We start from the raw sequence: 27,324 nt of genomic DNA on the forward strand, positions 1-27,324 counted from the left end.
CAGCACCGGTGGCACCAGAGGGGTTGGCTTAACTAGGCTGACCCAAGGAGGGGGGTGGCTGCAGGCAGAGGTTGGGCTGACAAGTGACCTGGCGCTATTGCGGGAGGAACAGCGGTGCCTGGAGTGATGGCATCCACAGGACTGCAACCCCGAAGCAGAGGATCAGTATTGCTCATAGCTGCTGCTCCACTATCTGCTCCAATGCGTGTACCTTCGATGGCACAGTGCCAGCGATCTACGCCTTGAGCTGCGGGGGGCGAGAGCAGGAGTCTGACTGGGAGCGGCGACGGCGCCCGTGCCATGACCGACTGCGGTAGCCCCAACGACTCGGTGACCGTCCGCAACGCCTATCTCTGTGACATCGGTAATCTCTCCACAGTGTGGAGCGGTGCTGGGAGCCCCGTTCGGACGGCACCCAACCAGACAGTCTAGCGGGTGTCAACAGTGATGCATGAGGACTGTGTCCCAAACGATCGCTGGGCGGCGAGGGGGGGTCGGGAGCGGTCTCCTGACCAAGACCTGCACTGAGCTGGGGGTGATTGCAGGGAGCCCAGCGGTGGTTTGCCTCTGGAGCGGGGGCCCCGACACCGGCGGCGCCCCCAGTACCGGCATGGTTATGACGTCTCAATCCACTTGCAAGACCTCCAGCGTCTAAGGCATCCGGACAGACCTGACCGGACACGGCTGGGCTACTCCGCTCAACGTGAGTGGGAGGCCTAGGGGCTGGGGGCGGGGGAATGAGAGCTGCCTAACATGGGTCTAGCCTCTGCCCCTACTTTCTCTTGATGCCACTGCGATGACGGGCCTTTCCTCGGCTTCTTGTGTCCCGCAGATGGGGAGTGGAAGGCACCAAAGGGTCGCCATGCACGAAAGTCACGGTACCCGGAGCCGAATCAGTGCTCCCCCTACGAGTATTGCTAGGGGAAAAACTTACGGCACCGGTGCACGTTGCAAGCACGCACATCTACTGTGGAATACACATGAGTAATCACTCGAAGAAGAACTAGCTTTTTTATCTCATGACATTTTTCTCAAGTAAGAGAATTGTCCAGAGTTGAGGTGTTCTTCCACAGCTCCCCCTGAGCTTTTGCCATGAAAGCCTGGTAGTCTACAACGCAAAGGGCTGTAGCCTCCGTCCAAATGAACTTCAATGCTGTAGCTCAGGAATCTGGGGTGCAGCACTACAGGTACAAAGAAGCTTTCTACTGGACATGGACCTCTTCCAACACCAATCTTCCATGGAGAGGGTGGAAGACACAGCCAGAAACGTTCCTCTGGGACAGTAGTCCCCACACTTCTTACCTCATGCCCCCCCATACCCCTGTTTGTGCCTGCCCCCAGGCATGAGGGGGTGGGGGGGCAGGGCCAGGGCCAGGAACCAAGCCTCCTTGCCCCCACGGGGACTGGACTAGGCCCCGGCCCCCAGCTGTGCCTCCCTCCGAACATTCCTCCATGCCACACATTTTGGGGACCTCTGCTCTGAGAGGGTGTAATTATTTTTTTTTCTGCCTTTGAGACTGAGCAAATGTGCAAGGAGTTCCCCACACCTTTTCTTCAGCTAGTTCGAAACAGAGCCATTCTCTATTGGATGAGACTTCCCAGGACAGATAATTCTCACCGCCAGGGGGACTGCATCACCTTCTACTCTACTACTAAAAAGAAAAGGAGTATTTGTTGCACCTTAGAGACTAACCAATTTATTTGAGCATAAGCTTTCATGAGCTACAGCTCGCTTCATCGGATGCATAAAGTGGAAAAGTGGTTTTTTCCACTTTATGCATCCGATGAAGCGAGCTGTAGCTCACGAAAGCTTATGCTCAAATAAACTGGTTAGTCTCTAAGGTGCCACAAGTACTCCTTTTCTTTTTGCGAATACAGACTAACACGGCTGCTACTCTGAAACCTACTCTACTACTGTTGCACAGAAAGGTCAGAAATCTTAAGGGCTAGGAAAGTCCTGCTAGTTATTATCAGTCTCATAATAAGGAGCTACGGCCTATGAGTGAGAACCCTAAGAGATGGTATTTTCAGACAAATGGGATTTCACCTAGCTCTATGTTAATTTGAACTGTTTCCTTCTCTAATACAGGCTTTTATTTCTGAAACTGAAAGATCTGCCTTTGAAGGAGTTCTGGAGGGAGTCACACTTTTCTGATCCAATGAGAAAAGATCCAAATTCATCCTACCAGGGCTTGTGATACGCACACTAACATGCTAATGGGGCTCTTTATCCCCCTCTAGTAGCTAAGTAACAACAAACAGTTTGTGTGTCTGCTACTATTTTTGAGCTAATGGACCTAGTCCTTTAGCTTAAGCAGTCAAAGCTTTTAGAATCAGAGGTCCCTTCAATAACTGAAGGTGACTCCTTCGGAGACACGGTTATATTTATACAAAAAGTCAAGAAAAGAAAGCAAGCAACTGCAGGTTTTTTAAATTTTGAGAAAAATCTTCCTCCAATGAAAATATTGTTCTGCAGAAATACAAAAAGGATAATTTGCGCACGTGCACACCCCTCCCCACCAGAGGCAGCTGCTGCCTTGAAGATCTGCTATAAATCTACAGTATTGCAGTAAATATTGCTAGTGCCATGCAAACAGGGAAGCATTTTGAGTAATAATGAAGCTGGAGTTCAAAGTCATTGTTTTGGTCATGACTTAATATAGCATATACCACTTTCACACAGCATGATTATCAGGGAGCATGAAATTTAGTGAACTGATGGCTCTGCTCAAAGCTTCCTTGGGCCTGTTCTTTGGCGATTAAAAGTAACAGGTGCCTTCAGAAGAGCAGAAATCTGCAGTGTTGTCCTCTACCAGGGTGACAAAGTATTTCTTTCCTCAAAAGATGCAAGAGGTAAAACTAACCTAGTCCAACACAATAGTCAGAGCTAATGTTCTTTTCTTTCGTTTCCTGTTAAATCAAGTTAATAATTTGACATACTAGTTTAAAGCAATCAAAGAAACCCATTGAACCATACTCATCAGGTATAAGCTTAGCTTTGATAAAAAGGGCATTAACTGTTTTATGCCCAAAAACCATTCCAAAAGCAAAGAACCAGTGACATTTCTTGTTAATACCTAATATCTTCATCCGTCACCATAAATGCTTTGCAGAGAGGCTGTGAGGTGTTTAGCCAAACTCCAGGGTTCTTCTCCACAGCTGCAGAGAGCTGTCCAGTGATGGGCATAGTGCTAGTGTGCAAGGCACTAGCTATAGCAGACAGAAGGGTTTCATCTGTGCAACCAGGTCCAACCCCTAAAGAGAGAAAAATTCTGTAATTTCCACCAACTTAACAGCAATAACTAAAAATAATACAGGCTGCTGCATTCTTTATTTTATAAGTTGCAGAGCTGTGTACTGATACTTTAAAAGTCAGCACATTTGTTCTACGCATCCCACATTAAACAGATCCTGCTGACCCAATGGCATAGCAATTCTTTTATATTTTAAAATGGTACACTCATTTTCTTCTTTTTCCCAGGTGTCCTACACATCCCAGTCTAAGCCTGGAGGACTATCACTCCATTACAGCTATCCTCCCACAAGGATGGCTGGCTGAAACTTCCTTTGGGACCTATCAAAAGAGCTCCTTAATTAACCTGAGTACAAGAGATGCTGTTGAGTGACATGTCACTTTCTCATACTGTCCCTCAATGCCCCTCAGGGCTAAGTACACTGAATTTAAGCCTGACCCCAGTCATAACCAGTTGTTTCTGAAGTTGGGAGTTGTCCACAAAGTGCAAAACACCTGACAGCAAGTGGGTTAAGCCCACAGTACCTTCAAAACATAGCTAATACAACAGTGTTAGGCCTATAGTTAAAAGCATGATCTAATTACCTTGTAAACCCTTTGGAAGGTCCATTGTTTTCACCAGCTCTTCTGCAATGTCAAAGGCATTCAGTCCACTTAGTTTCTTCTCCCAGAAGAGCTAACAAAGAAAACATTTATTCATTCATGTAAAACATAGAAACACACTTGACAACACAGCAAAACACCTGCCTGCCACGGCACGCTATGGAGCGGAGAACTGGAGCAGATATGTCTGGCAATATTATAAGAGGGGCTCAGATGTATCTGCAAGGAGGGAACAGTTTGCATTACCATCAGTTAATCAACAAAACAGCTCCACGGTTGGAAGAACCTCCTCAATATTTCTGTATTGATTTACTGGCTTTAAAAAAAGTTGCCCCCTTGCCTCAATTCGGGTATTTCCAATCTTCTTTTCTTCTGCACCACTAGGATAGTAACTAATACTGGCATCACCTCATTTAATTGCAAATGGTATGGGGCAGTATTCCTTTGGCAAGTATTCCTTTGGCTTACTCATCAATCTGCTCTTTAGCAGATTCCAGGGAATTGTTCCCCAGCTTTGCTTCAGAGGTTACTCTTAAAGAAAGAGCACAGAGCAATTCAAGTCAAAGCCAGGGTAAAGATTAAATAAAATGACTGCAATAGTTTAATCAACAGATACCTCAGCAAAAGTTAACTACTGCTTTTGGAACGAAGCTTTTCAATTACAGAAGCCATCGCTCAATCTATCTGGTAAGAAGAGGCAATATTACAGCTGGGTCCATGTTCAAATCACAGTCCAGAGACATCTATCAGTGGATATCTACAGGACTATAGCAATTTGCCTGACAACCCTTGCTTTTTGCTGCAGAACAGCTATTTCATCTAAGCTTTAGGGAACTACAACATGGCATGTAGCCAGCCAAGGACCATACAAATCCACAAGTCTTCCGCCCACCTCATACCACAAGATGACCCAAAGTGTGACACAGTCTAAATTACTTCTCCTTGGCCTTTCACAATAATGCTCTCAGCTTCTAAGTAGCAGAGCAAATCACAGGAGGCAATTTCTAGTCCATAATTTTCAAGTCAAAGGGTTATAAAGCCAGATACTTAAGAGGCCCGGGCATTATTTCCAAAATTAGAATGAAGACTTAAGGTAGCCTGAACAAAGCTAGAGTGGAGAAAATGCTGTGGGTGAAACATTAGGAAACTTTGATTTAGCAGTAGCAAGGATTGCTGGATATGTAGTAGAGCAGAGGGCTAGAGATGAATCGCTGGTTGGAAGGCATGAGATGCACTGCCCTGAGATGGGGGGTTCCACGACCACCACTCCCAAGAGAAGGAGACAGGTTGTGGTGGTCGGGGACTCTCTCCTCCGGGGGACTGAGTCATCTATCTGCCGCACTGACCGGGAAAACCGAGAAGTCTGCTGCTTGCCAGGGGCTAAGATTCGCGATGTGACGGAAAGACTGCCGAGACTCATGAAGCCCTCGGATCGCTACCCCTTCCTGCTTCTCCACGTGGGCACCAACGATACTGCCAAGAATGACCTTGAGCGGATCACTGCGGACTACGTGGCTCTGGGAAGAAGGATAAAGGAGTTTGAGGCGCAAGTGGTGTTCTCGTCCATCCTCCCCGTGGAAGGAAAAGGCCGGGGCAGGGACCGTCGAATCGTGGAAGTCAACGAATGGCTACGCAGGTGGTGTCGGAGAGAAGGCTTTGGATTCTTTGACCATGGGATGGTGTTCCATTAAGGAGGAGTGCTGGGCAGAGACAGGCTCCATCTTACAAAGAGAGGGAAGAGCATCTTTGCGAGCAGGCTGGCTAACCTAGTGAGGAGGGCTTTAAACTAGATTCACCGGGGGAAGAGACCAAAGCCCTGAGGTAAGTGGGAAAGCGGGATACCGGGAGGAAGCAGAGGCAGGAATGTCTGTGAGGGGAGGGCTCCTGCCTCATACTGAGAATGAGGGGCGATCAGCAGGTTATCTCAAGTGCTTATATACGAATGCACAAAGCCTTGGAAACAAGCAGGGAGAACTGGAGGTCCTGGTGATGTCAAGGAATTATGATGTGATTGGAATAACAGAGACTTGGTGGGATAACTCACATGACTGGAGTACTGTCATGGATGGTTATAAACTGTTCAGGAAAGACAGGCAGGGCAGAAAAGGTGGGGGAGTAGCACTGTATATAAGGGAGCAGTATGACTGCTCAGAGCTCCGGTACGAAACTGCAGAAAAACCTGAGTGTCTCTGGATTAAGTTTAGAAGTGTGAACAACAAGAGTGATGTAGTGGTGGGAGTCTGCTATAGACCACCGGACCAGGGGGATGAGGCGGATGAGGCTTTCTTCCAGCAACTCGCAGAAGCTACTAGATCGCACGCCCTGGTTCTCACGGGTGACTTTAATTTTTCTGATATCTGCTGGGAGAGCAATACAGCGGTGCATAGACAATCCAGGAAGTTTTTGGAAAGCATAGGGGACAATTTCCTGGTGCAAGTGCTAGACGAGCCAACTGGGGGGGGAGCTTTTCTTGACCTGCTGCTCACAAACAGGGAAGAATTAGCGGGGGAAGGAAAAGTGGATGGGAATCTGGGAGGCAGTGACCATGAGTTGGTTGAGTTCAGGATCCTGACACAGGGAAAAAAGGTAAGCAGCAGGATAGGGACCCTGGACTTCAGGAAAGCAGACTTCGACTCCCTCAGGGAACGGACGGGTAGGATCCCCTGGGGGACTAACATGAAGGGGAAAGGAGTCCAGGAGAGCTGGCTGTATTTCAAGGAATCCCTGTTGAGGTTACAGGGACAAACCATCCCGATGAGTCGAAAGAACAGTAAATATGGCAGGCGACCAGCTTGGCTTAACGGTGAAATCCTAGCAGATCTTAAACATAAAAAAGAAGCTTACAAGAAGTGGAAGGTTGGACATATGACCAGGGAAGAGTATAAAAATATTGCTCGGGCATGTAGGAATGAAATCAGGAGGGTCAAATCGCACCTGGAGCTGCAGCTAGCAAGAGATGTCAAGAGTAACAAGAAGGGTTTCTTCAGGTATGTTGGCAACAAGAAGAAAGCCAAGGAAAGTGTGGGCCCCTTACTGAATGAGGGAGGCAACCTAGTGACAGAGGATGTGGAAAAAGCTAATGTGCTCAATGCTTTTTTTGCCTCTGTCTTCACTAACAAGGTCAGCTCCCAGACTGCTGCGCTGGGCATCAAAACATAGGGTGTAGATGGCCAGCCCTCTGTGGAGAAAGAGGTGGTTAGGGACTATTTAGAAAAGCTGGACGTGCACAAGTCCATGGGGCCGGACAAGTTGCATCCGAGAGTGCTAAAGGAACTGGTGGATATGATTGCAGAGCCATTGGCCATTATCTTTGAAAGCTCGTGGCGAACGGGGGAAGTCCCAGATGACTAGAAAAAGGCTAATGTAGTGCCAATCTTTAAAAAAGGGAAGAAGGAGGATCCTGGGAACTACAGGCCAGTCAGCCTCACCTCAGTCCCCGGAAAAATCATGGAGCAGGTCCTCAAAGAATCAATCTGAAGCACTTACATGAGAGGAAAGTGATCAGGAACAGTCAGCATGGATTCACCAAGGGTAGGTCATGCCTGACTAATCTAATCGCCTTCTATGATGAGATTACTGGTTCTGTGGATGAAGGGAAAGCAGTGGATGTATTGTTTCTTGACTTTAGCAAAGCTTTTAACGCGGTCTCCCACAGTATCCTTGGCAGCAAGTTAAAGAAGTATGGGCTGGATGAATGCACTATAAGGTGGGTAGAAAGTTGGCTAGATTGTCGCGCTCAACAGGTAGTGATCAATGGCTCCATGTCTAGTTGGCAGCCGGTGTCAAGTGGAGTGCCCCAGGGGTCGGTCCTGGGGCCGGTTTTGTTCAATATCTTCATAAATGATCTGGAGGATGGTGTGGATTGCACTCTCAGCAAATTTGCGGATGATACTAAACTGGGAGGAGTGGTAGATACGCTGGAGGGCAGGGATAGGATACAGAGGGACCTAGACAAATTGGAGGATTGGGCCAAACGAAATCTGATGAGGTTCAATAAGGATAACTGCAGGGTCCTGCACTTAGGACGGAAGAACCCAATGCACCGCTACAGACTTGGGACCGAATGGCTAGGCAGCAGTTCTGCGGAAAAGGACCTAGGGGTTACAGTGGACGAGAAGCTGGATAGGAGTCAGCAGTGTGCCCTTGTTGCCAAGAAGGCCAATGGCATTTTGGGATGTATAAGTAGGGGCATAGCCAGCAGATCGAGGGACGTGATCGTTCACCAATGTCGAATAGAGGGGAGGCCTCATCTGGAGTACTGTGTCCAGTTTTGGGCCCCGCACTACAAGAAGGATGTGCATAAATTGGAGAGAGTCCAGCGGAGGGCAACAAAAATGATTAGGGGTCTGGAACACATGACTTATGAGGAGAGGCTGAGGGAACTGGGATTGTTTAGTCTGCAGAAGAGAAGAATGAGGGGGGATTTGATAGCTGCTTTCAACTACCTGAAAGGGGGTTCCAGAGAGGATGGTTCTAGACTATTCTCTGTGGTAGAAGAGGACAGGACAAGGAGTAATGGTCTCAAGTTGCAGTGGGGGAGGTTTAGGTTGGATATTAGGAAAAACTTTTTCACCAGGAGGGTGGTGAAACTCTGGAATGCGTTACCTAGGGAGGTGGTGGAATCTCCTTCCTTAGCTATTTTTAAGGTCAGGCTTGACAAAGCCCTGGCTGGGATGATTTAATTGGGGATTGGTCCTGCTTTGAGCAGGGGGTTGGACTAGATGACCTCCTGAGGTCCCTTCCAACCCTGATATTCTATGATTCTATGAATAAGGTAGAGAGTGAACAGAAAGATCCACAGTGATAATGTGCTTGCACCAGCACTCTCATGTTTAGTTGGGTACGAGATAGTAAATCGGACAAATGCAGGTAGTCTCAAAACCACCTTTGTGTGTCTTCTGGACAATGCTCTTATAAAAATGCAAAGAGAAATGAAGTGGATAAGAAACAGACCAGTGTAAAGTACTGTTAGAGTCAACAGCGTGGATATGGAAAACACACCCATCATCTTATTTAAAAACACCCACTGAGGGCAGAATTCCTTTTAAATGCATCATAATTCTTACTTCAAGATGATACTTGTGAGGTTGAATAGAAAAGATTTTGAAATTCCTCAACTGTGCAGAAGGCAGTTTGAAAAATAAATAATTTTGATTGATTACCCTTTTGAATGCCATATGGTGTAATATACCCACTTTTGCAGTTGTATGTAACGTGTACTGACAATTGGTAGTGTCTGAACTTGCTAATGACACTGAACACCTAGTTTCTAGAGAACTAAACAGATGGACTTTCTACAGCAAAGGACTCAATGAAGCTTTGCTGAGGGGACAGGCTGCCAATTCCAGGGAACAGGAACAAAATGAGACTGCCTGACAGAGACTGTTTCTAGCAAATAAGATTTATTTTACCAGTATCCACCTCTATAACTACATAATGCCCTCCCCTACACACACTTTTTTGTAGTCTCGGCTAGATGAGATTAAGTTCCTTTGTATGTCTCCTCTAGGTTGCAAATACATCGTATCGTAAGTGAAACGACGACTTGGATTTGGCTGTTAATACTGGCATTCAGGTGATGACCAAGTATTCTAGGTGATGACTGAATTTCTAAACTTAGGGGAGTTAAATGGTCCTGAGACACCAAAGTCACTAAGGGAGGCGTGCGGGTGTGGGGGTGGGGGAGGGGCGCAAGAGGGGGAAGAAGGCAAAGGTGGCTGTAATTTCTGCCATGTGTAACAGACACCAGATAGTGGTTGTGTACTAGAAGAGTGTGAGCCTTCAGAATTTTGGCCCTATCTATACTATAAAATACATGACACAGGATCTAATTACAATACAGTTGTCCCTAAAACTGGTTATGAACATTGTTCCAATATGTAGGGCAGACCACCAGACCACTTTAACCATGATGAAGCTAGAGATCTGACAAAGGCTCCAGCCCAGTTATAATCATGTCTACAATATATAATGGAATGCTTTTAACAGGGCTAGGAAGTAACCAACTTGTAACAGATTCCATGACACTGAAGTCCCTGCCAGCATTTCAAGTACAAAAAAAGTGCCAGTATACATTTACCCACTGTTATATAGGAGGATTATATTTATGCTCCTCAATGATTAACACGCATGAAGCTTTCTTAGCTCTGGGAAAGTAGCTGCCACACTGCAAACCTCACCTGGCGGGGCTGGTCCACAGCTTTCTGGGGATCACTCTTCACTTTGTTGCTGGGATGATTTGTGATCTTAGTGACAGGCTGCTTGAAGATTGAGGCTGTCTGTCTGACAGGGAGTGCAGTATTTAAGTCAGGTTTACCCTAAAAATTCAAAACAAAAAGAAAAAAACATTTTTTGCCACAGCAAAGTCAAATTCAACACTCTTATTAATGAAAATATTTGTGAATCAGTTTTAATTAGACCAGACCTACCTACAAGTACGTCTCATACCCAGATATCATGACTTCTGTCTCATACAACTCCCACATACAAGCATTAATTGAAAGGCTAAATCCATGTGTGATGTTCTCAAAACAGTACCTCAAAACCAACAGTAATACACCAAAAACTCAAAGAGATGGAGAGGAGAAACCTTCCACTGTAACTTATTCTTACTTTGGCTTGGTTAGAACAGTCATAGCGCATCCTCTGCCTGTTCTTATTCATCTTACTCATCAGCATTTTGCCTGTGCGAAAGTCGAAAGTGCTCAAGTCCATGGAGCTCCCCAGGTAACGGGCCAGCTGAGGCTTGCTTCGGAACTTCTTCCCACTTGGGCTGAGAAAAATACAGAGGGAACAGAGAGAAAAATTAAATTTCCTGGGCTCTGGCTGATACCAATGTTAGTTTCACTATCAAAAAAAGGCGCTAGGTTATTATTCCTCTTGTGGCAGGAAAAGAGGATACTGGGCATCCAAGAATAACCCCCTCCTCACTCATTCACTCTATATGGATATCATAGAATCATAGAATATGTGGGTTGAAGGGACCTCAGGAGGTCATCTAGTCCAACCCCCTGCTCAAAGCAGGACCAATCCCCAATTAAATCATCCCAGCCAGGGCTTTGTCAAGCCTGACCTTAAAAATAGCTAAGGAAGGAGATTCCACCACCTCCCTAGGTAACGCATTCCAGTGTTTCACCACCCTCCTGGTGAAAAAGTTTTTCCTAATATCCAACCTAAACCTCCCCCACTGCAACTTGAGACCATTACTCCTTGTTCTGTCATCTGCTACCACTGAGAACAGTCTAGATCCATCCTCTTTGGAACCCCCTTTCAGGTAGTTGAAAGCAGCTATCAAATCCCCCCTCATTCTTCTCTTCCGCAGACTAAACAATCCCAGTTCCCTCAGCCTCTCCTCATAAGTCATGTGTTCCAGTCCCCTAATCATTTTTGTTGCCCTCCGCTGGATTCTTTCCAATTTTTCCACATCCTTCTTGTAGTGTGGGGCCCAAAACTGGACACAGTACTCCAGATGAGGCCTCACCAATGTCCAATAGAGGGGAACGATCACGTCCCTCAATCTGCTGGCAATGCCCCTACTTATACAGCCCAAAATGCCATTGGCCTTCTTGGCAACAAGGGCACACTGTTGACTCATACCCAGCTTCTCGTCCACTGTAACCCCTAGGTCCTTTTCTGCAGAACTGCTGCCTAGCCATTCAGTCCCTAGTCTGTAGCAGTGCATGGGATTCTTCCGTCCTAAGTGCAGGACTCTGCACTTGTCCTTATTGAACCTCATCAGATTTCTTTTGGCCCAATCCTCTAATTTGTCTAGGGCCCTCTGTAGCCTATCCCTACTCTCCAGCATATCTACCTCTCCTCCCAGTTTAGTGTCATCTGCAAACTTGCTGAGGGAGCAATCCACACCATCCTCCAGATCATTTATGAAGATATTGAACAAAACTGGCCCCAGGACCGACCCTTGGGGCACTCCACTTGATACCGCCTGCCAACTAGACATGGAGCCATTGATCACTACCCGTTGAGCCCGACAATCTAGCCAACTTTCTATCCACCTTATAGTCCAATCATCCAGCCCATACTTCTTTAACTTGCTGGCAAGAATACTGTGGGAGACGGTGTCAAAAGCTTTGCTAAAGTCAAGGAACAACACATCCACCGCTTTCCCCTCATCCACAGAGCCAGTTATCTCGTCATAGAAGGCAATTCGATTAGTCAGGCATGACTTGTCCTTGATCACTTTCCTCTCCTCTAAGTGCTTCAGAATTGATTCCTTGAGGACATGCTCCATGATTTTTCCAGGGACTGAGGTGGCCTGTAGTTCCCAGGATCCTCCTCCTTCCCTTTTTTAAAGATGGGCACTACATTAGCCTTTTTCCAGTCATCCGGGACCTCTCCCGATCGCCATGAGTTTTCAAAGATAATGGCCAATGACTCTGCAATCACATCCGCCAACTCCTTTAGCACTCTCGGATGCAGCACATCCGGCCCCATGGACTTGTGCTCGTCCAGCTTTTCTAAATAGTCCCGAACCACTTCTTTCTCCACAGAGGGCTGGTCACCTCCTCCCCATGCTATGCCGCCCAGTGCAGCAGTCTGGGAGCTGACCTTGTTTGTGAAGACAGAGGCAAAAAAAGCATTGAGTACATTAGCTTTTTCCACATCCTCTGTCACTAGGTTGCCTCCCTCATTCAGTAAGGGGCCCACACTTTCCTTGACGTTCTTCTTGTTGCTAACATACCTGAAGAAACCCTATGGCCTAGTAGGCTAATCTTCTCCCTCTTACAGTTACTGTGGAAGAGAGAGGGGAAGAACATGTTAACCTGTTCTACACATCAAGGGTCAAATTCAATTCAGGTTTATGGAAGGCACCCAAATTATACCAGGACCAAACCCGATCTTTAACATTCTGCTTCCAACTCATTACCCACTAGTTCATGCAAAAGTATGTCGGCTTCCAAGCATCAGTTCTCATGAGACTGTTATATTAGAACAGCAGCATGATCTTCACAGCACCTTTCTTTTTTCCCCCCTCTTTGTGACACAGTTTTAATAATAAACTTCTGATTTCAGTTTTAATAATAAACTTCTGATTTCAGTTTGATTCTTAACTTCACAATGAGGTATTATGTAACGGGTTAAGAGGCAAGAAAATAAGTAGTTAATCTGTAAAGGGAAACAAAGTAAAAAAAACCCCTTTCATTTTAATTAACAATAGAACAAATTAAAACTTTGAAAGACACTGCATTAAAGATGCACTTTTAAATGTCTGATTTTATGTGATGGACCACAGTCAAGCAAGTGTGCATCCATTGGCCCAATTGCTTTCTTGTTTTTTATATAAAACAAACTTATGGTTGTAATAAGTTACTAAATAATGGGCTGGATTCTCCTCAATTACAATGGTGAAAATCAGAAGTAAACCCACTGAAGTCAATAGAGCTATACCAATGCGAAATTGTGAGAAACAAGAAGTTTGCAAAAGAAAGTCATTTCCATGTAGCATTGTCCATTACAAAAATACATACAGCTCATCAGTCAGTAGACTTCTCTCATTTATTCCCTAGCATCCTTATCATCAGTAGCAATCAAAACCTTAGTTTCCCCTTGTCATAAATATAACGGGAAGGGTAAACACCTTTAAATCCCTCCTGGCCAGAGGAAAAACCCTTTCACCTGTAAAGGGTTAAGAAGCTAGGATAACCTCGCTGGCACCTGACCAAAATGACCAATGAGGAGACAAGATACTTTCAAAGCTGGAGGGGGGGAGAAACAAAGGCTCTCTCGGTTGTTTTTGCCGGGACCAGAGCAGGAATGCAGGTCAGAACTCCTGTAAAGGGCTAATAAGCAATCTAGTTAGATATGCATTAGATTCTGTTTTGTTTAAATAGCTGGTAAAATAAGTTGTGCTGAATGGAATGTATATTCCTGTTTTTGTGTCTTTTTGTAACTTAAGGTTTTGCCTAGAGGGATTCTCTATGTTTTGAATCTGATTACCCTTTAAGGTATTTACCATCCTGATTTTACAGAGGTGATTCTTTTACTTTTTCTTCAATTAACATTCTTCTTTTAAGAACTTGATTGCTTTTTCATTGTTCTTAAGATCCAAGGGTTTGGGTCTGTGTTCACCTATCCAAATTGGTGAGGATTTTTATCAAGCCTTCCCCAGGAAAGCAGGTGTAAGGTTTGGGAGGATTTTGGGGGGAAAGACGTTTCCAAGAGGGTTCTTTCCCTGTTATATATTTGTTAGACGCTTGGTGGTGGCAGCAATAAAGTCCAGGGGCAAAAGGTAAAATAGTTTGTACCTTGGGGAAGTTTTAACCTAAGCTGGTAAAAATAAGTTTAGGGGGTTTTTCATGTAGGTCCCCACATCTGTACCCTAGAGTTCAGAGTGGGGAAGGAACTTTGACAAGTTCTGACCTGTATTCCTGCTCTGATCCCGGCAAAAGCAACACACAGACCGAGAGAACCTTTGTTTCTCCCCCCTCCATCTTTGAAAGTATCTTGTCTCCTCATTGGTCACTTTGGTCAGGTGCCAGCAAGGTTATCCCAGCTTCTTAACCCTTTACAGGCGAAAGGGTTTTTCCCCTGGCCAGGAGGGATTTAAAGGTGTTTACCCTTCCCTTTATATTTATGACACCCCTCTAGCCAGGTGGAGGACAATACCACATACGGAGTCACCAACTGCATACTATGGCTCATATATGGGAAATTTACATCTTCAGCCCATTTACATGCCTAGTAACATCCAAACCCCATATCGCTCAGACTCAGTGCAACAAAGCTAATATGCTAGCATGCACATTTACAGTTTATAAAGGCCAGGTAACTTTTTCATGCACATATTTCTACGAAATAAAAAGATCAGCAGTGCTAGAAACAAATCTCTCAGTCATAGTATCCAGGTATCAAGCTTACCTTCTCTCACTAGCCTGGCAGTATACTCAATCCTGGATCTATTTGGACCAAACCTTCAGCGCTTGAAAGTTCTTCACGTTCTTCTGTTATTTCTGGAATTATTCCACTTTCACTAAAATCTAAGTTGGCATTTGCAGAACAGGTTTCAGTGGAGGTTATACAATTCCCTTTGTATCAGATGACACCCCAGGTTTCCTGGAGAACCTGAGGCACTTTTGTCCATTTGAAATTGAACCACTACAAGAAGAAGAATGGCCTTGAGTGCTATACGCAGTGCACAAGACTCCAAGGCACTGATGAGCATACTTGACTTTCTCGTGTCCCATAGACTACGCACTGACAGTCTGTCCAGATGAAACACTCAGTTGACAGTTGATGAACATGACTAGCACCAATTTCTGCAGAATCCGGGATTGAAAGCCATCCTGTCTGGGACTATTAGGAGCATCAAACTTTAGTCCCTTGAACTTTGTCAGGACCATTTCCACGAGACAGACTGGTGAAAAGGCACAATCCATTGATTGAGAAACCATTCTGGTTAACACCCCTTTTCCTAGTGGTACAAAAACAGGTAGCTTCTTGTTCAGCAGCGTGTGAAAGACAGCTACCTACCTCTGGTGCCCCTGAATGTATGAAGTTCTGGTTTGCTGCTCTCTCATCTATTCAGGAGGATCTGTAACAGACTTATTCAATCTATGATCATGTTCTCTTTCCCTACCAAGTAGAATATGAATATCTTGTGGAACAGGAACAGAACTTCACACTTCCATATCTGTCATGACCCAGTGCCTCCTTATTTTTGTGGAACAAGCTGACTCAAGTTACCAAGACCATCTTTTGGAATCCCAGATCTCTGAAAGTCCTGCACATGTACATGACCATTCTCATCTTCAGAACACTCATTTGCATCTACTCTTCATGGAGACATCAAGCTTTGTAGGTGTGGAGTTCCTTTCCATAGACTTCCCTTCTAAAGATAGCAACCATGAACACATCTATCATATGGGCAAGAAGTTTGGAAGCCCACTTCTAATTGCATAATGCCACTATACCCAGAGATCATCCATTACCCAATATGATGCAAAATCTCCAATCTTTTTTCCAATGCAACTAGCAAAATATTTTAAGCCAGGCATGCCAACAAATGGTAACTGAAGCTATTATCTGTAATACAGCACGCAAAGAGTCATAGTCCCAAGAGGAAATTAATCAGTTGGACTAGTTGGCAATTGATGACAGTTTGACCCATATTAAAAAAAAAGTCTGTTAGGAGAGCATGGTAATTCTTAATCCCAAAGCTACCTACCTTAGATACTATGCTGACTTATACCTGGTGGATGCTACAGAAACTAAGAGTCCTGTAATGGAGGCAGCAAAGACTCATAAATCCACTTGAGACACATACAGCAAGTTATCTGTTTTTCTAATTCTAGGAGGAACAGAAGATGGTCTAAATCACAAACCTTAAGTTTGTTTTTTTTTTTTTAATCACTAACATTATTACTTTTTTTGTCTCAACTATAAACTACCAAAAAGGCTCAAACTTTTTTGCTAATTTGAGATTTTAACTAACAGAATTTGGGATCTCCAAGGTTTCTACTAAATGGCTAAGCATCTCTTGAAAATCTATATTTGTCAGGATCAAATGATGTAGGAATCCAGCAATGCAGGAGTAAAATGATCTCTAAGCAGAGTCATCTTCATATTGGAAAGACACCTTCTATTTATCAAAATCATCCTCTCAAGGGTCTTCTTTCAGGGCAACCAAAATGGAAAAAAACCCTTCTCAGTGGAGAAATTAACTCCCTTAAATGGTGCAAGGAAGAAGGAGCTGAAGAAATAAACCTCAGTCATGAGCAACAACAGATCAACTAGTCCAGAGGTGGGCAAACATCTGGCCCGTGGGACCCTCCTGCTCAGCCCTTGAGCTCCCGGCCGGGGAGGCTAGCCCACGGCCCCTCCCCTGCTATTCCCCCTCCCCCGCAGCCTCAGCTCTCCATGCTGCCAGCACTCTGGGTGGCGGGACTGCAAATTCCTGCCGGACAGTGCGGCTGCAAGAGCCACCGGACTGCCCCAGTGCTCTAGAATGCGCAGCGGTGCGGCTGCCAGTCCTGGTGCTCTGAGTGGCATGGTAAGGGGGCAGGGAGCGGAGGGGTTGGATAAGGGGCAGAAGGTTGCAGGGGGGCAGTCAGGGGACAGAGAGCAGGAGGCGGTTGGATAGGCGTGGGGTCCTGGGAGTGAGCGGTCCGGCGACAAGGAGCTGGGGGGAGGCGGGGAGTTGGATGGGTCAGAAGTTCTGAAGGGGGCAGCCAGGGGGTGGGAAGTGGGAGCAGGCGGAGGCCAGGCTGTTTGGGGAGGCACAGCCTTCCCTACCCGGCCCTCCATATAGTTTCAGAGCCCCGATGTGGCCCTCAGGCCAAAACGTTTGTCCACCCCTGAACTAGTCAAAGCCCACAGACTCTAGAAAAGGCAATGAGTAAAAAAAGATCCCACAGAGAACAAGATGGAATAAACAGATCTATCCCCTGAAAATCCTGGAAAGCTAGGGCCAGCATGAGTGAGAAAGCCAATATGACCAGTCTAGAAGTCTCACAAAAGACTTATGAAAACAAGAATAAAAGAGGCGTCCTTTGTCCCAGTCCAGATGGAACAAGGCTGACCCCAAAAACTCTTGGAACAGAGTCTTTGCTGTCATCAATGAAGTCAAAACAGATAACACTCAACCTGTGGAGAATCTCTGGCAGGGGAAGCAGAGTCATTCGCCCCATGAATCCAAAAGCTCTCAATTGTGAGATGCAAAGCGAGAAAACACTGAAGACAGATCATGTCAGAATAGTGAACATCCCTTCTGGTGTCGAGCACAGGTAGAATCAAGGCAATTTAAGTGAAATATCCTCAAGAAATCTAGTGTCAGCCACCCTGAATTCCTCTCTCTATGTCTCTTACAATCTTAAGGATCTGACTGATGAGACTGAAAATAAGCCAGTCTTTTTTTCTCCTGCCTGCCAGTCTCCAAAATAAAGATGGAAGAGTCAGCAGCATAACCCCCTGCTTTTATCAGAGCTCTCAGCAATAGGGGCAAGTGTTCACAAGCCAAAGATATCACAAATCTTACAGAAGGCCCAGTTTGAACCAAAAGACTCAGATCCAGTGGTCTTGCTTGCAGGCACACTGACTTCTCTGGAAGGAGTTTCAGCTTGTTTTCTTGATCCCAACATGCTTGAAGAGTAAAGGCTGAGAATGTCTGAAAAAGTAATCTTCCCGTCTTACAAAGGGGTGTTCCATAACAGATTTTAGCACTGAAGGCCTTGTACTGTTTGAAATTAGACTTTGTGCCTGCACCAGCCAGAATAGACCTTGACAGTCTCTCATCTGAACTTTTAGCTGGGGCACTAATTGGCACCACCTGCGCTGGAACCTGCCACTTCATTTGGTGTTATCCATCAGAAGCTACTGCTAGAGAGATGTGAGACATGAGAGGAACAAAAATACCAAAGTTAGCCAGAGAGCTGACTGCATGTATTATGGGGCTGGCTGAGACTCCAAAGAATCAAGTACGCATCAGATGTATTGAACAATATCCTGTGCCAAGGACACAATCCCTAACACCTGCTCTAACTCATTCTAAGTAGAAACCTGAAGAGTGAAGCAATTTCTACTCACAACTGAAAGTAGCCTACAAAAGCATCCTACTACAGTTCTGAAGATGCCTCTTACCAAATCCCCAGAGATGAAGATATTGGGCTTGGTCCAAAGTGCTAAAAAGGCATCTAAGTGCTGAAAAAAAACTATTTTATTCTAAGTATATGCCTTGAAAACAAAAAAGGGATACTGTACCTAGTGTCTTGCTTGAAGAGCACTGAAAGATCAGAGCCAACGCTGTAACAGTTAGAAGCCAGTGAGAAGCTCATTCACTAACCACAATCAGAAAGTAACTGGTGGAGGGTTCTGGGGCCTCAGAGATTGTTGTAACTGGAGCATGCTCAGTAGGACACAGCCCTTGAGAGAGCCTACAGGTACCTCAGAGGGTCAAAAAAACCTAAGCACTAGTGGAGTTTTCCACTTGACTTGCTCTGGAGGCATGAGACTCAGGAGTGGTAATTCTGTGTTTATGCCTTTTTTGGCTGCTTTGAAGACACACAAGTTTTTTTCTTTATAGATTCCATAGTTTTACCTTCCCCGCTTTGCAGCTCACCAAAAATTTCAAGATTCGCCAAGCATTAATGTTTTTAAACTAAACGAATTGGAAGCATCCCAAACAAAGGGGCAACAATTATACACGTTTTGATATGAAGTTTTAGAAGTTTGGAAATATCTCTTCCTGAAAAAGTTACACTATCAGCAAGCAACTTGCTATATTACCGTGATAATTAATTTGTAGATGGGCTTCTTGGCACTTTACCAACTACTAAAAAGAAAGGAATTGCAAAGGGACAAATGATTTTTTATGCTTGTCCATCAAAAGGTATATCACATTATCTGCTTTCATGGCTTGCCTCAGCACTAACAAAAACAGAAAAAGGGAAGCATTTTCCCAGAAACAGAAAGTCTCATTAGCTATTCACAGACTTTCTGGGTGCAGATTACAATGAATCCATCGCAGCCTATTCAAGGGTCAGCAACTGCCAGGTGCCTGCTCTATATGTGCAGCTCATCCTTTGTTTCATTCTCATTACATTCTTAAGAAGAGGACTGACTGCAAGCTCAAACTCATTCCCATTCCCTTCCACTTCTCCTGTTAAGCAAGTTTCCTCCCCTCTTCCTTTCCCCTTTAAGCATATACAGTACCAAACAGAGATTCAAAGAACTTGATTGAAATGCAAAGGACAGAGGGGGGAGGGGGAAAAAAAAACAACAACCAGATCTTGCCTACTTTTAAGGAAATGGGAGACAGGAACCTGGGTGCAAATTGTGACCACATGCAGCTGTCTAAAGCCTCAACCTCCCCCACCCCATCTGAGAAACAGAAAGCCACAAAAAAAATTTTTTTTACACCACATTTGTTACAATACATAAAATGCTTCTTTCCTCCTCTTGCACTTGCTGCATTACAACTTGTCATCCTCAGACTATGCATTCAAGTTCTTTAGTAATACAATCAAAGTTGTTTTCTCTTGCAGCAGTTGTATGTCTGTGAACACAACGTTCTGAGCACTCAGCTCACCAGAACTGGTGTTGTATGCCCCCATGCCACCTCCCTAGCACATTCATCCCTAGTAGTAGGCATCACTCTTGCTAGCTGAAGTGGCTGCTAAGTACTCCTCTATATCCCTGCCTTCCAGCACACTCCACCTCTGAAGGCATATTTCATTTGGACAACATGACCCATAAATTGCAGTGGGTACTGGGTGACCCCAATTCTCCAGCTTCCCCTGTCCCTAACACCACATTCGACTACAGTAATAAATATCACCACCGGCTACAAAGACAACTGGGTACAATGGTTATGTGTCCCCCACCTGCCTCTTCTACAATTCCTCACGTGCCTAATGCTCCCTCGGGTTTCCCCTCTCTAACTGCACACTACTCCTAGCTCAGTTCAGTACTCCTACTCAGCACACTACTCCTAGCTCAACTCCCATACTATGGGCATTTCTCTTCTGCTCAGTGCACTGGCGCCCCCTACATGGCCAAGCTCCTACAGTCGCATATCGTAAAACTGTTAACACACTCTTGCCAGCAGATCCATGCAGTGGTGCTCCCTGCTCCTTAGTAATAGGCCTCATTCTGACCAATGACTTCATGTAGCTTGAACCCCCTGCACTCAAATAACCCATAGGGCACATTCACCCAGACTTTAACAAGTTACCATACACCCATTAGCCTACAGATAAATAAAAAAAGATGAGGGGCAGATCTGTAGCAGGGTAGTGAACTAAAGAAGCCAAGTCCACTTTTATAAGAGCTCCTGTGAGACCCATTTACAGCGGAACAACTGGAAAGCATGGTTCACGTGAGGCATTATAAGAGCCTCACTTTGGGAGCGAAGGGCTACCAGCAGTTTTACCTAGAGAGGTATTTCTCAGAAGAATTTTACCAAAACTATATTCCCTCCCGGATTGGGTTGATTTTTTATGTATGTTGGTTGATGCACTGTGGGGGCAAGAAACTCACAAATAAATGAATGTTATGGGGTTGACTGATACAGAGTTGTTTGGGGAATGCCTTTCTAGACAAAACTCCTAAAAGGAAATGTTTCTGAGGAATCTCTCTCATGACAAAACTGATCACTCTCTCTCTTCCTGGTCTCCAAAGTGAGACTATTATAATTTCAGGCAGTGCCTGAAACCATTTGCAGGTGAACCATTCCCTGCCCTCAATATTATTCTGCTCCATTTAGGCCCAAAAAGAGCTCTTACAAAAGCGGACACAGCTGCTCTCTCAGTTCTTTTAGTTCTGAAGTCACTACTCCATCACAAGCCACACCCTGGTGAGAAACCCAGCCCCCACACAACCAGCTGCTGGGAAGTGGGAGGTTGCTGCTAGAATTCCATCCATGAACCATGCTTAGGGGAGAGCCTAATCTCCAACCAGACTGACTAGTAATGTCAGACACCCAATCCCAGGCTGACCCTGGACAGTGGAATGCCCCCTCTCTCCCTATACAAACACATTCACTCTCCGCAAAAGGGAAACTTTTACATAAAAGAGTTAATTTCTAACTTGTGATTACAGAGAAAACCTTCCAAACACAAAACTACTGCACAATCCTCTTATCCTGAAGAGCACTTCACAGAAGTACTAACTGCCACCACCATTCAACTCAGATGAGTGTTAATTCTTAAGTCTAATGATGGCACAAAGGGCTTGTATTCCAATCATTTTGGTGCACAATATCTAACTTCCATGAACAAATTACTGGAATTATACATATACAATATGTAACTGAACACACAAATGGTCAGCTAAACAAATGTCAAAAAATGCAGAGGTGTTAAAAGTGACATGAGTATTTTTTCCACACTGTGGGCTGGTCTACATTAGAAAATGAATATTGACCCAGCTACTCAATTTACAGTGGCAGTCAAAAAAGCTAACGGAATGTTAGAAACCATTAGGAAAGGGGTAGATATTAAGACAGAAAATATCATAATGCCTCGATATAAATCCATGATATGCCCACATCTTGTACACTGCATGCAGATCTGGTCACCCAATCTCAAAAAAGACATACTGGAATTGGAAAAGGTACAGAGAAGGCAACAAAATTGATTAAGATTATGGAACAGCTTCCACATGAAAAGAAATTAAAAAGCCTGGGACTTTTCAGGCTGGAAAAGGGACGACTAAGGGGGAATATGATAGAGGTCTATAAAATCTTGTGGAGAAAGTGAATATGGAAATGTTATTTACTCCTTGAAAACACACAAGAACTAGGAGTCAACCAATGAAATTAACAGGCAGCAAGTTTAAAACAAACAAAAGAAAGTACTTCTTCACACACCGCAGGGTCAACCTGTGGAACTCTTTGCGAGGGGATGTTGTGAAGGCTAAAACTAGAACAGGGTTCAAAAAAGAACTAGGTAAGTTCCTGCAGGAACTGACTATTAGCCAGGACCAATGACTATTAGCCAGGATAGGCAGTGATGCAACGTCATGCTCTGAATGTCCCTAGCCTCTGTTTGCCACAAGCTGTGAGTGGATGACAGGGGATGGGTCATTTGATGACTGTCTGTTCTGTTCATTCCCTCTGAAGTACCAGGCATTGGCCACTGTTGGAAAACAGGATACTGGGCTGGATGGACCATTGGTCTAACCTAGTATGGCCATTCTTATGCTGCTCAAGCCCACGGCTCTGAAAAATCCACACCCCTGAGCAACAGAGTTAAGCGGACCTAAGCCCCCATGTATGCAGCACCAGGTCAAAGGAAGAATTCTTCAGACAAGCCCCAGGGCTCTCTCTCGCTATAGGCACTACAGTGCTGCAGCTGTAGCACCATAACGTAGACACTTCCTACAATGGTGGAAGGGGTTTTTCCATCGCTGTAATTAATGCAACTCTCTGAGAGGCAGTAGCTAAGTCTACATCGGGAGTGAGATCAGCAGTGTGATTTTTTCACAACCCTAAGAAACACAGCTAGGATGACCTAAATTTGAAGTATAGACCTGGTCTTAGTAATGCAGAATGCAACAGTAACTAAAAGTTTAGTTATTGCATAAAAGCTGTATTATACCTTCTATCTTTTGCAAATTGACATATCTGGAAAATTCACTGTAGACAAATGGAAGGTGCCCTTAATTTTGTAGGCCCAGCCCTCAGGCTCCTGAACTAGTAGGTATATCTCACACATTTTGAGCAGCGGACTCAAACTGCTAAAAAGAGGTCTTTTCTTTCTCCTGCAGAAACTATGAGCAACAATAGAAAGGCTTCAGAGAAGCAGCCATGTTCGTCTGTATTCCCAAAGAAAAAAAAAAAAAAAAAAGAGTACTTGTGGCACCTTAGAGACTAACAAATTTATTTGAGCATAAGCTTTCATGAGCTACAGCTCACTTCATTGGATGCATAGAAGGGCTGACATTTTCAATCTATATACTCAGGGGACTGACATTGCATTGATTTATACTCAGTCCAATCTGAAAGGTCTCTTCATAGCCATAACGGTTAGATTTTAGAACTGAAACCTATGATTTTGCAGAAGTTGATGGTGTACATCTCTTTACTCTTCAGGGTCAAAATCCCTATCTGCCAGCTCAGTGCAGTAGGTGAACTCATGCTGCACTCCTCTGCTCAACACCCTCCCTGTCCCCCACAGCTATTCTACTTCAACTATAAGATATCATCATCATGGCAGGTTTGGCAGGTCCTGGGTGCAGTGGTACTGCCCCTTGGGAATTCCCTGTGGGCACTATGTCCCACCTACAGAAATGTAACACATACAACTACATTAATATACATGATTCTGGCAGAGTGGGCAGCTCATCCATACCACATGCTTCCTCCAACAGCACAGTCACTGATGGTAACAGATTTCATGCTAACAGAGCAGGCTGAGGCCTCCCCCCAGGACTCTACAGCACATTCATCTTTAGTAACAGACATCACAGAAGCAGGGCAAATGGTTCCTGACCACCCCCTGCCCCCGATCTCATAAAAGGCTTGCCTACAGAAATAGGTATCACTGTGACAGGGCAGGTAGCCCCTCCCCGGACACAATGGCTCACCCTGCAACCACTCTACAGCATATTCACATATAGCAACTGATAACACTATCAGCATTGCCTTAAGGTCCCATATTCTTCCTGCAACATCCACCTCCATGGCAGAGTTACCTACAGAGACAGACATTAGTAGGTCAGCCTTTCTTCCGCCTACTCTCCCAACTCAGTGGGCTCTAACAGCACATGCATTTATAGCAAGCTATTACTCTGGACCCCATGGCCCCCTGCGGCACATTCACCTAAGGTAACAGACACCAGTGCAGAAGGAGGATATTGGGGGGCTGCTCACCCAGCCACACTGGTGTCTACTACTACAGAAAAATGTGCCATCTGCTACCTATAACAATGTGGTAGGGTGGGTGCCCAACCCCACCGCACGCTGACTTACAGTGACAGACATCGCTGGGTAGGGCAGATGCTTCCCACCCCATGGTCCCCCCAGCCCCCCAATGGTACATTCACCTATAGTAATAAATATTGGTGGACCAGGGAGGGCAGGCTCCCTGTACCCCTCAGGCCCAACAGCACCTATATAAGAGACATCTGACCGGGCAGGGGTTCCCCCCAGACCACCTACTGTACCTTCACTTATTGCAACAGACATCGGAGGCAGCTCCCGGCCCCCAAGCACAGTCACCTAGCGTAACGCATGGCTGCGGCAGGGCGGGCGGCCCCCGGCACCCCATGGCCCCCCCATGGCACATTCACCTATAGTAATAGACATCACTCTTGCCGGCTGAGAGCCCCGACTTTCTGGTCACTTCTTCCCTTTTCCATCCCTGCGGGAGGGCTGAGCACTCCCACCTCTTCCGCTCCATCTCCGCCGGGGCTCGGCCTGCGCTCGCTCCCTCCTCGCTCCGCCGCGATCACTGAGCAGCCGCCGCCGCCGGCTCCCAGGCTAGTTCCACCGGCTGTTCCCGGCCGCCGTGCACTCCTCCCGCCGCGGGCGGCGCCGGCTCTTCCCTGCTCCGGCTACTCACTCCTTCCCCCGCCGCGACGGCGCCGGCTGCTGGGTCCGCCCCCCGCCCGCGAGAGGTGACGGCTCTGGTGGCTGTTCCAGTCTCCCGCTCACCACAGCGTCGCCCCCTCCGCCACAGGCTGTTCTTCTGTGCTTACCTCCTCCCCCTACCAACCGAGACGCAGCTGTTCCGCTCCCTGTTCACCACCCCCCCCCAAGCGGCGCCGCGGCCCTTACTCCCCCCGCCCCCCTGCCACCTCCTGAACGCGGCTCTCGCTGTTCCTCTCTCTTTTCGCTCCCCCCTCCACCGGAGCCGCAACCCCTCACTGCTCCTGTCTCGCCTCGGCTGTTCCACTCTCCTTCCCTCCCCCCGAGAGTCGCTGGGGCTACTACCCCCTGCCTGAGCGGCGCGCGCGGCGGCCGTTACTCCCCCTCCCGACGGCTCGGCGCGCGGTGGCCGTTGCTCCGCCCCCTCGGCGCCAAGCTGGGGAGGGGGAGACAGACCACCCTGTATCCCTCCGCCCAGAGAGACCGCGTGCAGCGCGCGCTGCTCAGCTATATAGTCCCCTCCTGAGAGGAGGGGGCGGGTGACCTGCGGGGGGGGGGGAGAGGCCCAGACCTCCCCCAGCCCCACAGACCAGTGACCCACACGTCAGCCCCTACCCCTCACACAGCCCCCACCCAAAGCCCTCCACAGGGCCCCCACCCTCGGCCGCGACCCCATCTCCCCTGGTGCCCCCCGCAGGGCCCCCACCTCCCTCAGTGACCCCCACCCCGTCATCCCCCAGCGCCAGTCTCCCCCGGGACCTCCGCCCCATACGGTCCCCACATCCGCCCCCCACTGACCCCTGACCCCCCGGGTGCAGCACGGCCCCGCGCCCCCTTACCCCAGAGCCGGCCGCCCCTGGCCGCCTCTGTGTCCCGGCAGATCCGCCCTGGGCATCTTCCCTCCGCCCGCCCCTGGCCGGAGTGAGGGCGAGCCCAGCTCCCCGCGCGGCCAGGGGGCCGGGGCCCCTTCCTCCCCGCCCGCTGGCGCCCCCTGCAGGCTCGGCCCCGCGCCGCGCCGCGCCCGGCTCGCTGCCCCCTGCGGGCCCGGCCCTGGGCGCGCCCGCCCCACGCGGCGCCCCGCGGGGGCCCCGAACAGGCGGCCCCAGGGGGACTGGGCTGAGGCCCGCGGAGAGCCGGTGATGGGTGGGTGTCGCACCCCGGGGCCCGTCGCCGCTGCCCGGAGGCAGATCGGCATCTCCCCTGGGGACCCCTTGCCTCTGCCCAGAGATGGGGTCCTGTCACCACTGCCCGGAGACGGGGGGGGCATACCTTGCCCAGGGACCTGTCCCTTCTGCCGGGAGAGCATCTCGCCCAGGCACCTGTCGCTTTGCCCGGAGACGGTGGCGTGTCTCGTTGAGGAACTTGTTGCCTTTGCTTGGAGCAAAGGGGAGTGTTGTAGGCCATTTAGCCCCTACTTTGGCCCCCCCTGAAGTACAGAACCAGAGGAGGAACAGGCCTGGTTTGGTTTGCACAGGGCTGTTCGTTAGAGGCTATTTTCTAAGAACAGGGTTTTTTTGGTCCTTTTTGTCCCAGGGATCGGTACTGGGCCCAGTCCTATTTAACATATTCATAAACAATCTGGAAAAAGGGGTAAACAGTGAGGTGGCAAAATTCGTAGAGGATACAAAACTACTCAAGATAGATAAGTCCCAGACAGACTGCAAAGAGCTACGAAAGGATCTCACAAAACTGGGTGACTGGGCAACAAAATGGCAGATTAAATTTAATGTTGATAAATGCAAAGTAGTGCACATTGGAAAACATCATCCCAACCATACATATGCAATGATGGGGTCTAAATTAGCTGTTACCACTCAAGAAAGAGATCTTGGAGTCATTGTGGATAGTTCTCTGAAATCATCCACTCAATGTACAGCGGCAGTCCAAAAAACGAATAGAATGTTGGGAATCATCAAGAAAGGGTAGATAATAAATCCACGGTACACCCACACCTTGAATACTGCGTGCAGATGTGGTCATCCCATCTCAAAAAAGATATATTGGAATTGGAAAAGGTTCAGAAAAGGGCAACAAAAATTATTAGGGGTATAGTACGGCTTTCGTATGAGGAGAGATTAATAAGACTGGGACTTTTCAGCTTGGGAAAGAGGCAACTAAGGGGGGATATGACAGAGGTCTATAAAATCATGAGTGGTATAGAGAAAGTAAATGAAGTGTTATTTACTCCTCATAATACAAGAACAAGGGGCCACCAAATGAAATTAATAGGTAGCAGGTTTAAAACAAACACAAGAAAGTATTTTTTCACCCAACGCACTGTCAACCTCTGGAACTCCTTGCCAGAGGGTGTTGTGAAGGCCAATATGATAACAGGGTTCAAAAGGGAGCTAGATAGATTCATGGAAGATAGGTCCATCAATGGCTATTAGCCAGGATGGGCAGGAATGGTGTCCCTAGCCTCTGTTTG

General features: G+C 46.9%; 1 protein-coding gene and 1 long non-coding RNA gene across 5 annotated transcripts in view; one reads left to right on the forward strand and one right to left on the reverse strand.

Moving 5' to 3' along the window:
• Positions 1–25,873, reverse strand: part of MBD3 (methyl-CpG binding domain protein 3) — a 39,256-nt gene extending 13,383 nt beyond the window's left edge. The window contains exons 1-6 of one of the 4 annotated variants that reach the window (XM_043536143.1): positions 24,599–25,046; positions 10,469–10,628; positions 10,036–10,173; positions 3,839–3,929; positions 3,078–3,255; positions 2,435–2,910 (exon numbers count right to left, since the gene is read on the reverse strand). In XM_043536143.1, the coding sequence (XP_043392078.1) occupies positions 2,865–2,910; positions 3,078–3,255; positions 3,839–3,929; positions 10,036–10,173; positions 10,469–10,628; positions 24,599–24,708 (723 nt within the window). In that variant the 5' untranslated portion in view covers positions 24,709–25,046 and the 3' untranslated portion in view covers positions 2,435–2,864. Of the gene's footprint in view, positions 1–2,434; positions 2,911–3,077; positions 3,256–3,838; positions 3,930–10,035; positions 10,174–10,468; positions 10,629–24,598; positions 25,376–25,735 lie in introns of those variants that run through there. The other 3 variants (XM_037885483.2, XM_007068558.4, XM_007068557.4) reach the window with 3 other exon arrangements.
• The window catches only part of LOC119564454, an 80,873-nt gene that overhangs the window by 42,219 nt on the left and 11,330 nt on the right, over positions 1–27,324 (forward strand). The window contains exon 4 of the long non-coding RNA XR_006287493.1: positions 9,366–9,451. This is a non-coding gene — a long non-coding RNA (uncharacterized LOC119564454). The remainder of the gene's footprint in view (positions 1–9,365; positions 9,452–27,324) is intronic.

This window comes from Chelonia mydas, chromosome 25 (genome assembly GCF_015237465.2).
Source record: "Chelonia mydas isolate rCheMyd1 chromosome 25, rCheMyd1.pri.v2, whole genome shotgun sequence".
NCBI classification, from domain to species: Eukaryota; Metazoa; Chordata; order Testudines; family Cheloniidae; genus Chelonia; species Chelonia mydas.